Source organism: Tubulanus polymorphus, chromosome 6 (genome assembly GCF_964204645.1).
Source record: "Tubulanus polymorphus chromosome 6, tnTubPoly1.2, whole genome shotgun sequence".
NCBI classification, from domain to species: Eukaryota; Metazoa; Nemertea; class Palaeonemertea; order Tubulaniformes; family Tubulanidae; genus Tubulanus; species Tubulanus polymorphus.
Genome location: NC_134030.1, coordinates 3,109,864 through 3,122,343, shown reverse-complemented (window position 1 = coordinate 3,122,343; position 12,480 = coordinate 3,109,864). Strand labels below are relative to the sequence as shown.

Genomic DNA, 12,480 nt, shown 5'->3' with positions numbered 1-12,480 from the left:
CACCGCGACGGCGCGTCCGAACCATCGCACAAACAATATTCAAAACACTTTATTTACGTCGTTAGGACCTGTAAATACATTTCACATCGAATCTTCGCCGTATTATCGAACTGATAAAACCGAATCGTTGCAATCAGCGCGCGAAAGTATTGTTTATCGAAGGACTGGCTCGGCTGGTTATTTCGACGTCGCCTCCGGCTGGCATTTCGAACGTACGAAGACACCCTTAGTTCATATAGATTCTTATAGCCGAAACAATCAAATACAACCGCAGAAACAGCAGCAGCAGCAATCTCAAAAAATAGATGTAAATCGTGATGGATCCATTATTGGTAAAGACAATACGATATTTCTATCGGCTTCTTTCAGTAGCGATGGCTATTTAGCCACGTTATTGACTGATGATTTCGAATCTGAGAATGAACGCCGCGATAGTGTTGCGCAAAGTGCTGAGCCATTTACTGAACCCATCTCGACGATGAGTAGCGAATATTTCTCGTCCAATTCTGATATCAATATAAACGCTGACAGCGACGTGGAGAGTGCGGAAATTGTGCCAAATGAATTGAAACCACCTGCTGTCGCCGTCGCCGCTACCAACACTGAAACAACGATCTTACGACAACAGCCATTGACGGCTGAGAATGCGCAGACCAATTGGTATTCAACCTCGCAACTCGGCCGAAACCGATTATCAGTAGGTACATTCACAGCCGATAGATACCAACATGCGCTTGATCTTTCCCGTGTTACGAATATCAAACGGTATACTAGCGACATTGAAGCTTCACTCTCGAGTACGAGATGCAACCTGAAAATTAGAAATTCCGACGAAGCCTCCAGCGACAACGACAGGATAAACGGCGGTATAAATTCTTCTCCGTTCAACAGCGACGACAAAGTTGAAGTTAATTATTCGAGTCACGAGGAAGTAAAAGAAATGCAGATCAGCGACGAATCGGGGGATTTCACTCGCGTAACAACAACGCCTCATCATCAAATACATCATCATTATCAAACTACTGCTTCAGAAGCGTCGCCCAGTATTTCGCACACGTCTACTATTAGAAACTTGTAATCAGAGTTTTATGTGTCTTTCCGTAACCCCCCCCCCCCCGTACACCCCTCCCCGCCTCTGCCGAATGAGTTTTGCCCCACGATACAGTAGAACCTCGTTTTAGCGTCCTCGGATTCAACGATTTATCGGTTATCGCGAACCTAGAATTTTGGTCACAAATTGGAAAATTTCAATCATTTCGTACTGGATATAACGAACTGTCGGTGATTATAAACGTACAATTATTAGGTCTGTTCGTTGTAACGAGGTCCTTTGTACAATAGAACCTCGTTATAACGACCTCGGATATATCGGTTCTTACGAACCTAGAATTTCATCCGAAATAGAACAATTTGATAATTCTATACCGGATATGTAGCAAACATTTTCTGGTCCCCATGAAGTTCGTTGTAACGAGGTTCCACTGTAATTTATGTATAACGCTTGATAAAGCTGGATGAAGGTACAGCGTATAAATATTTAGTTATTATAACTCAGTCATTGGAAGGAACATCTATTCAACAAAAGGAACTCAGTTCCAAACATCTAGGCCCAGCCAGGCAAAAGTTAGTCAAATCTTAAGACTATAGCCCCTGTTGTACACCGATATAATCAGGAATATTGTCGTCATTTTCTTTTTATGTTGCAGAATTGTTTTCGTCACCCTTTGATAAATAAAGAAGATATTTGTACGTGGTTCGTTCGTTAGTCTTTCCTTTTGTCTGATGGTGAAATGGAATAAGAAAAATCCACTCGATTCACTATACTCAAAATTCTGTTGTTTCATAGTTAAAATATTGACCCACATGCGTCCACTGGTTCCATTATAAAGAACAGTCGAGCCCCATTTTTGTCTTACCCGGACATTTTGTTCATTTATTCACAAGAAAACGAATATTAATCCGGATTCCTGTAAACCTGATGAATTTAGCGGATTCTACAGAACATGTATTTGAAAAAAAGAAACACAACCAAACACACAATACTTTATTTTGGAGTTTATTCCTTTTCATTAAAAATTCAGAAAAAAAATAATTACACATATAATAATCTTGTTCAGCTAGGCAAATCGTAATTAAGCAAAATCTACACTAATAGGTAAAGGTAGGAAGGCCGGCCATGAAATTTAAATCATCGGTTGTCTTTATCATCAGAATATACCATGAAAATTGCGTTCAAGTGTTCTGAACTTCCCATACATATATGCACCAACTAGAATCGGTGATTTACACATAAAAAACCTTCCGAACCAATCAGGGATCGTATTACATCAAACGAGCTACCGTTGACGTAAATGTAGACCAATCAGAGATTGTGTTACATATAACAAGCTCTCTAACTCTTTCTAACAAGTATTAAAATGTGTCCCGTACTCTGGCTCCCAATTCAAACATCACAACTTAAGCTACAAATGGGAAACTAAAACGCAAAGCAATGGCAGCAGAATTAAGCCTCAAGAAGGATTTACAAAATACTACAAACACCCTAATCTACATCTACCATAATTTCATTTAGTTACTTACAAAGAATACATGTATATTATTACCATTATCAATATTATCGTCATATTAAGTATATTTATATTCATATTTATATTAATATCAATCGCCGTGAAATGTTGAAGAGATGAGCTTTTATCCGTTTGAAGACTGTAGTTTAACCCTTTCAGTGCGTCTACACCGCAGTGCGGTGTATAAATCAGTGATGGATTTTGCTAGTACACCGCACTGCGGTGTATTGATTTAATTAGTTTTTATCTCTATTGAAAGGTGGCAGCACCTGTCAAACATAGTGAAATATTAGTAACTAACGATACACCGCACCAGGGTGTAGACGCACTATAGTGGTATTCCCGTTATTCAACACACTAGGGTGGAATTTTTCAGAATTTTCAAATTATCTTCAGCACTAAAGGGTATTAATTAGCCAGCACTGAAAGGGTTAACGAATAATCAAACCACTCGTAAGACTGCAGCCTACAAACAGCCATCAGGTCATCTCATTGAAATGTTTTAGAAACTCTTCGAATACAGTATCATCAATTTATGTACCGGTATCAAAAATGTCCTATTCAATTAATTGCCCACAAAGTTTCAATCGAAGAAGCTTCCAAAACAGATCGCCAACAATTCATAAATATCTTTACAATTCAAATCGCTGCTTGACACTTATCTTAAATATCTAAGTTTCAATTTTAAATACACGCTCGCAAGCAACGACCATCAGTTTCGTTTTATTTTCAATACTCGTCTATAAAATATATCTTTAGTAGTAATTTTCTGCCCGATATCTCGTTTGACTGATTCAACGTTAAGAAGATAGATGGCGTATTGGTTTTCAGGGAAGCTCTCGTATGAAAGCGGTTGGTTAGATTATGTTTGTCGCTTGATAGCACCAACATGATAAATACATTTTACATGTACAAACACGACATCTATAGAAGCAAACATTTCAGCTCAGGAAAATATATAGAAAATATGTTTTAGTGTCGTCCGTTCCCTTCAGTTACACAGTCCAAAAGAAACAATTTGTTTTTGAAGAGAATGCGATCTTTTTACGGTGAAAAACCATAAGCTTTTAGCATTCATATCCTAATGAAAATTCGATGATACGCCGTTTAAAAAACTAACGCTTAATCGAAGATGTTTCATGTAGATTTCAAAATCGTGTCGACTAAAAACAACTTATACCGCTTTATTACAAAACCTTAATAACACTGAAGAAATGATTGAATTTTGAGGATTTGATCTATCCTCATAATACTTTAATCAAGTAAAACATAACTTTGATAAAATTAAATCGAGTCGTTAAACACAACACAGCATCTCTGATGCGTGATTACATAACTATAAGAACTGCTTCAAATTAATTCTCAAGGTCAGTTGCGCAGTAAAGGCCGCTTAGAGATGTGTAAGACCTGACTAAGCCCATCAGCGAGCCAACACAACAACTTAGAAATGGTTATAAAATGTCATATGCGCAACCAGCCCAGAGGTTTAAATGCGGAGTGATTTACTTCCAATGTATTAAATGGCTATCAAACGCTTCCAACTAATCTCTAGATTCAATAATGAATATACATTACTCAGAAAAAGGCACCGATGTTCGTCATAGCATTCAGTGAAAATAGCACCAAAAACCTATGCATAATAAATCAGAAAGAGATAAAAACACACTATACAATTAAATAGCTACCCTGGTATTTGTCAGAGAAAGTTCACAACTCCTTCATAACACTCAGTCTCATTTTCATAGATTTCATCGCATAAAATTCTATTGTGGGATTTTTATTCATCGACAGTTGACACGGATTACAATGTTTTATGAAACTAACTGTAAATGTTTACGAAGAGGTCATGTTATGAAGGGTTTTCATTGTACAGTGAGTCTTTATTCTTCCGGTTCAAATCGTCAATTTTCACATCTATAAATCATCATTTTTCGTCCATCGATATAATACTTTCGTGTACATCTTCTACAAACTTCATTAATTCCTCGTACAGCAAATTGTCGTCCAAAATTGCTTCAACTCGTTCAAAGCATTTCATACATATACAAGATCTAGTTTGTTACCTTATAGGGGTCGAGATACTAAGATTTCCCTGATGTTAAATTCATGAAAATATATTTAGGATTCTTCGCAGGTGTGATACAGGATCTCGAGTTAGATTAATTGAAATTGAACTCATTTCGAATATGAATGAGCCTGTTCAGCTACCAACACTTAAGGCAAGAGTAGGTTGGCCTTGCAACTGCGAGCTAGAATTGCTTTTTCAATAGATACAGACTAGTCGCGCACTGTCGCAACTGAGCTGATTTGTGATCACTTTCAACGGTGTGCATTGTGGCGCAAGTCGACCAACGCCACCTTTTAAGCTTAATTCCTTTCAAATAAACTTATACCAACCATCAAGAGTCAACAACTGAGCTGTATCCTGCATATCATACGCAACTGCTTTTAGCAGAATATTCTCAAAGAAACCTAAATACATTTTTTTCGTACCGAGACTCGATGATAATAATCGATTTTATAATCCTACTACCTATAGAGCACATATTCCTCAGAATTCACGATTCATGATTTCGGCGCTTACGCTTTGGACGGAAACGCAAGATGCTGCTCTCAGTACAAACACGTCATATACACACACTATCGTTTCCACTATAGACTTACTTACATCATTTTCTTTGTCATAGATGTTAACAATGAATTAACTATAATTACGTACACGATTCTCATAATAATTGCTGTCCTTGATTTTCTTTTTATTATATCTTAAAAATAATGATGATTTTTCTGTATCGGTGATGGTTTTCTCCGCGTGTTGTTCCTGCGTCTCCCTCTCTCTACGCTCTGATCAGTAAAGTAATGATAGTTGCTACCGATGCGATGATGAAAGTGCTCGCGATATTGCTGCCCGCTGCTCGAGATGTATCGCCTAAAACAGGACAAAATCATGAGAAGATGGTTATGACTGTTTTCATTTCTAAATCAAATCGATCTTTTCAATTTTCCAAAGTCTAGTCGTCAAAATGTCTGATTCACATGTACAATAAACTCTGCTCGCATCAGATCTTATGGTACAGTAAACAAGCATATTCCGAGGCAGTTGGAGCGAGATGGGTCATCGTAACATGAATTAGTGTAAGAACATTCTTAATATCCTGTTCGGGTCACGCAATAATCCAAGGCAATCAGAGTCGACTGTATAACTAACTATCTGTCATATTGTGAGGTAAAAAGCAAGCTACGCCAACATGGTTCACAAGTTCCAAACAAATAACTAGAAAACTAAAACACGTAAAAGGTGCGAGAAATCCGTGAACATTAATCGCGTTAAAACTTCCAGGCCGATAAAACGGATGCAAGGTGGAAAAATGGTTTCAAAATGAACCATGCATGAATGCTTTGGAACATGCAAGACTAAAGGGCACTGCACAGCCCAAACCTTGCAGACAAGCAAACGCATTAAATATCATACAGTTAGAGAAAGTGTTGTCCTTCCCTGGTAAACTCGCGCTTAAATCTTAACCGAAGGATAATCCTTTTACAAGAGTAGTACAGTCGTTTTTACAATAGACTCAACAATACAGAACAGAGGTGTTAGGTTATTCATTATCAAAAAAAACACAAAACGTTGCTCAGGAAAAACAAACGGTGGTTTGATCGGATTCAGGAAGATTTTAAACACAAAAATATAACATATAACAGCAAACTGAATGGAATGACATTATTTGAGCCAAAATCATTTTGCAAGAGATCATAAGCGTTTTCTGCTACTTTGGCAGAAAACATTTCATTTTATTTTTGCAAAAATTCAATTTTAGCTGAATCGTCTTCATAATTTTTTTAGAGCTAAATATTTATATATATATATATATACATAAAATCTTTAGTGAAATATAATGGATATACCCATTTAAGTTGGGATATGTGCGACTGAGTGACTGAGTGACTGAGTGACTGACTGAGAGACTTACCAGAGGAATTTTGCTGCTTCTCTGTGCGTGGCTTGGGTGTGGTGGCAGGGGGTGGAGTTACACCAGCTGTAATTATATATGAGGGTGATGGATTGACAGCTCAGGACAACATGACTGAGTACACAGCTAACATACAGACAAACACTATTTGATGTTTGCTTTAGACAGCACCGAAACAAAGCCCACCGCACCGATATGATAACCAGTGACAAAAAAATCCAAGGGTCAGTTGCTCAAAAGTTGTTTCTTGTTTACCAGTGGATAGTTGACATAGTCACAATCAAGAGTTCATTGTTACAATAGTATTTATCAGAAATACATAAATAGGATGTATTTTTATGTATTTTTGTATTTATCCACTGGTTATCTTTTTAACCAACCTTTGAGCAACTGACCCCTGATTTCCAGCTTTTGGCAGTTGATACCAAGATGGTGTGGATACGGCCTTCTACGCCAACGTCAGACGGACAATCGTGCGGCCAGTTGTACAAATGATGGTTCGGTTAACCGGCGGATAATTGACATCGCGACAATGAAAACAGAATTGTTACAATGTTATTTATCCGCTGGTTATCATCATCATCATCGTTAACCCTTTGAGCAACTGACCTCAGATCTGGAGGTTTCCGTGGCTGCAACTACAGAGACAATGGAATCTCTTATAGAAATTAGATTTTCTGCACAAACATTCGTAAACATTCATACAAGCAAGGATTTTCTTATATCATATGAAACCCCCTGCATGCCAAAATATAATTATGATGGAATTTGTTGGTACATGCCAATTCATCAAGAATTCTGAAATAATTTACTTTTATAGATTTTTATTCTAATTTCTTAACCCACTGAACACCATTCAAGGAATTATTAGTATGTTCAAGGTATCGTTTGTCCCTTAACTGAGCCCTAGTTAAGGCATTCATTATCAGCAGGTATTTTTTCTCCGATCGACATGCAAGGGTTAAACTATTCTTATGAATTCAATTATTTCACAGGTAAGAAGAAAACAGTATGCAAAGGTGAATTTATTTTGAAACTGATGAATATTCGGTGAATTTGTATACTTATACCTATACGAAGGCGCAAAGTTCAATTATTAGAGACATGCTTCCTTTGGAATGAATTTACAAAAAATTAATCTGATAATTTGCGAAAACCGGAAGAATCTGAAATCTAATTGTTTAAATTTCTACTAATAATGAATTAATGATGAATTGACGATGAATCATGCCTTGCATTTGAGGAGGAAAAGTAAACACTCTCAGATCAGTGATGCTCTTCACACAGTTTCGTTTTCTAACAGTAGACCTCGAGGGGAGGAGACTGATTCATATAAACCAACTGATATTCATGGATAATGTGAGGGGGAGGGTAAGATTTGGAGTAATTCACTTCTCAATTCTCTCAAAAATCTCGCAAATGCCCCTTTACCCTAATAAAAGTTCTACCACGGATCCACAGATACTATATATGTGACCCATAGAATCCAGTACTAACCCCCCACCCATATTACAGCCCCTGTTTGTGAATAGAAAAGCATCACTGATACCAAAACTGCCAAACACATCGTAAATAGAGTTTGGATGATCTGACGAAGACAACTTATGATGAAAATAATCCTTGGTAGTTGTGTGCTGAAAGACGGTCTTGCTTCTGTTTTTGAAAACAAGCATGTATTACAGTTTTCAGAGAATATTGACATTCATTATTAGACTTTGTGCTTGTAGAAAAAATGAAAATTTTTCTCAGTCATCCAGACTCATTGAATTCGAGCATTTCGCAGTCTTGTGTCGACGGAAAATATGTAACGGGAAGGCAGCGATATTAATGAAAACGTGAGGATAAAAAAACTATCAAAGTTGAACATGAAAATGTGTTGTGCATTAATTTCAATAATCATTTCTAAACTCTGAAGTCCGGTTTTATAAACCCGTGAACAGTAGCTCAAATCTGGTTGGAGTGAGCTGATAGTTAGACAAGGGCGATAGTCACAATTGAAATAGCATTTTTACCTTGGTATTTGGCCACCAGTTCACTCTAACCAACTATTGAGCAACTGGCCCCAGTTCTTACTTGAACCCGGGATAAACACCTGGGGCCAGTTGCACAGTCATGACTTCAGTTCTAAAGTGGTCTTAAATCTTAAGACTGGTCTTAAGTTGTTCGACTGGCTATAGAACTAAGTTGGTCTTACACTGGTCTTAAGTTTGAGCCATGACTATGCAACCGGTCCCTGGGTTTAAGGCTAGTCTTTAAAACTGGCCCCTGAGACTTCAATCATATTTATGCATAGATGGTGAATATGTAATACTAACCCTGAGGAGTTTTAAACGTAAATAAATCACTCGGTTCGCTCCAACCGAAATCGTTCCTAGCCGAAATGATCACCTGATACGTTCCGAGCGCTTCGATATCTCCTTTACGTAGGATAAACGAACCTTCGTGATTGAGGTTACCTTCGTCGTTTCCGGGAATGGTCGTGTTGTGCCATGCAGTCGGGGTCGTTCCGTTCAACTATACAAAATAGAATATCATTAGTAAAGTTGCAAAATGTGAACCTATCACTGTCGTAACCCTTTCAGTGCTGACTTAATGATACCCTATCGTGCTGAATTTGAAAATTTTGAAAAATTTCAACCTAGTGTGCTGAATAACGGGAATACCACTATAGTGGCGTATACACCGCGGTGCGGTGTATCATTAGTTACTAATATTTCACTTTGTTTGACAGGTGCTGCCATCTTTCAATAGAGATAAAAACTAATTACTAATTACATCAATACACCGCAGTGCGGTGTACTAGCAAAATCCATCACTGATTTATACACCGCACTGCGGTGTAGACGCACTGAAAGGTTAAGTCGGGCATAAGTCGACTTTGTGACAGCCAGTGCCTTGTTGTGACTTTATTCTCTGTGACCTCTCGTGATTCTGTTCTAAAATAGAACTGACCAGTTTGAACGTTTGGTCCATTCTATTTTAGACTGTTCTTGGTGATGTTGTGTGAATGTAGCTATAAAGCCTAGTCCAGTCGATATTAATTACTTACACTCAGCAACAAGTACTTACACTACGGAATTGAAGGAGGTATTCTATAGGGCTGTCATGAGATACAGTTTTCCAGGTAACCGTATAAACGTTCGAGTACGGAGCACTTTCTGGACTCGTGATTTCCACCTTTTTCGGGGTACCTGCAACGAGAAACAATTCATTTCAATAAAATTGTTTCATGAACTTAACTTCAAAATGACTGTAGAGCTGGATGTGGATACTGAGGTAGATGAATATAAGGATATCGAGGGTGTATACTAGTACACAGAGGGTAGTGCTTTGATTTTGGACTGCCAGCTACGTATATGATGAACCTTGTGGCGTGACAGGATACAGGGATGAAGAAATCCCAACAACAGAATTTTGTATGATAAAATTTATCAATATGAAACCAAAATGTTTCGGCCGTTGACTAACAACCATCGAGTGGAATGACCAGAAACAGAAGTAACAAAGCATACAAACTCACAGGGGATTAACAGAAGCTATGTGTCAGAACTAAAATAAACTGAGCTAGCAATAAAAACGTCAAGGGGTACCATCCAAACCACAAAATTCTAAGCTGAATGATCAGATATTATGTAAGGGTGAGATAGCAGAGTGATACCAGGTGACACATAGTGACATTAACCAAAATTTGATGGAGTTGATGTGTCTGCATAATAAACGACTGGGTGTGGTGAAAACCCAGTATTGAAATAAGTAGATAAGTGATGTTAGGCTAAAAAAAATTGATACCTTGTTTCTCCGCTCTGCTGAGCTTAAATGTTGACCCGGCCGGCCGCCTATCTACCCTATACATTACTTTTTTTAAAAATCGTGATCAATTTTACCATAACAGACCCGGCCGCTATAGAAATGAACTGTTTATAAATTTTATCATATTTTACAAAAATGACCCGGCCGCTGCGGAGAAACAAGGTATCATTTTTATTTAGCCTTACATCTCAGGACAGTAAGAAGGTTTTATAAATGATTGTAACGAGTAGTAGTTTACCTTCTAATTTAACCTGTGCAGCGGCAGAACCGAATTCATTCGAACCCTCGCACACGTACGTGCCCAACGAATCCTTATCGACGTTTTTAATCACTAAGATACTGATATCGTCCATGCCGTCTTGACGTCGCATGATTTCAACGTTCGGCATCGTTTCGACGTTCACCTCGTCTTTCGTCCAGATGATTCTCGCAGCTGGAGACGCGCTGAATTTACACTGCAGTTTCGCGTTGACTCCGGCTCCGGTGTAAACATTCTGTTCGATCACTTCTACCTCCGGTTGATCTATTCATACGCATTAAATACTATTAGTTACCGGAATTAGGGCTCAGTTATAGTCATCTTTTTAACCAGTTCAGTGCCGACTAATTAATACGCGAAAGTGCTGGAGATATTTGAAAATTTTAAAGAATTCCACCTCCGGATCCGGTGCCACAGTTGTGAGTTAGAGTTAACTCTGGGTTAAAATCAGCTCATTTTCGATGTTTTAACTCAGAGTCAAATCTTAACTCGGAACTGTGGAACTGGGTCCTGAGTTTTGAGTAACAGACATATCGCTATATGTAATGCGTCTACACTGCAGCGTGGTGTATTGTTAGTTACTAATATTTCACTTTGTTTGACCGGCGCTGCCATTTTACAATAGAGATATAAACTAATTACTAAAACAAAGTCCATCACCGATTTATACACTGCATCGCGGTGTAGATGCACTGAAAGGCTTAACGGGCTTTTTTTACATATATCAATTTTGTGTATAATTCAGTGATTAACTACAGTAAAGCCTCGTGGATATATTTCTTACAATCTTAAGTCACGTATAGGGAATTACTGAGTAAATATTTCAGATCTTTAATCAAATTAAACTCAGCGCTAGAAAACAAGGCTTTACAGAAATAAATCAATCTCTCAAAAGTTACATGAGAAAACTTACACAAAACGGTGACAGAGATAACATCAGTAACGGGCTGTCCGACCATGTTTATAGCTTTACATTCATATTCACCGCCATCTGTCTTCTTAGCATTCTCAATCAATAGTTCAGAACCATGTACGATCAAATCAGACCCCTACAGAAACAAGGTAACCGTGAAAATATAACAAAAATAATTAATCTACCTAAATGAATTCGTCAATGCATTAAAGATAAGAGAATAATGCTAAATCTTCTGGATGGGTCTAGCTTCCAGGCTCAATTCATACCATATGATGAATAAGTCCCCTTCGAACTAGTTGGTACCCTTTTTCTCATTCTGCAGATATACAGCAACATGCATGATACAAGGGCAGATATAGGATTCTTTGAAGAGGGGACCTGAAAATTGGAATGGGCAATTGAAAAGGGCAGATTTGGCAATGCAAGGGCTACAAGCCCAAAACATTTGTAGGGATTCTAAAGGCCCTACAAATCTAAGACAAACACTGGCTTTTCTGACCGTAACCAGGCCTATTTAGATATATATTTCGTCTTTCTATAAGTTTCTTTAAAAGTTTTCAGACTTTAAGGAGGGCACATTCGAATTTTGAAGACGGGATGGATCAGTCCACCCGATCCAACCGCTTAAATCCGCCCTTGTAATAAAAACAGCATTTTGCTTTCCTAGTAAAATTTAAAAGCGTATATAAAAGTCGCAGCACACCTTTCCTTTAACTAACTAACATACGACGAATATATCATCGGTAAAAACATTTAAGCCATAACAGCTTCTACAACTGCATAAAATACTCATTACACACGCCCCGAATGGCTTATTTCCTCAGCACACACACGACAAGAAAGCCATTTTCTCATGCAAGTATATATCCCAGCGCGCAATGTTCTACTATGTGAAAAGATAAGGGCCCCGACCAAAAAGAACGGCCATAAAAATTCATTAGTTGCAGATATATTTAA

At 37.9% G+C, this 12,480-nt stretch overlaps 1 protein-coding gene across 2 annotated transcripts in view; it reads right to left on the bottom strand.

Annotated features, from left to right (window-relative positions):
* Positions 1–2,096: 2,096 nt before the first annotated feature.
* LOC141907129 (neurotrimin-like) overlaps positions 2,097–12,480 on the bottom strand; it is a 31,370-nt gene continuing 20,986 nt past the window's right edge. The window contains exons 5-10 of one of the 2 annotated variants that reach the window (XM_074796701.1): positions 11,521–11,656; positions 10,587–10,871; positions 9,608–9,729; positions 8,854–9,052; positions 6,539–6,604; positions 2,097–5,496 (exon numbers count right to left, since the gene is read on the bottom strand). In XM_074796701.1, coding sequence (XP_074652802.1) covers positions 5,405–5,496; positions 6,539–6,604; positions 8,854–9,052; positions 9,608–9,729; positions 10,587–10,871; positions 11,521–11,656 — 900 coding nt within the window. In that variant the 3' untranslated portion in view covers positions 2,097–5,404. The remainder of the gene's footprint in view (positions 5,497–6,538; positions 6,605–8,853; positions 9,053–9,607; positions 9,730–10,586; positions 10,872–11,520; positions 11,657–12,480) is intronic. The other variant, XM_074796702.1, reaches the window with a different exon arrangement.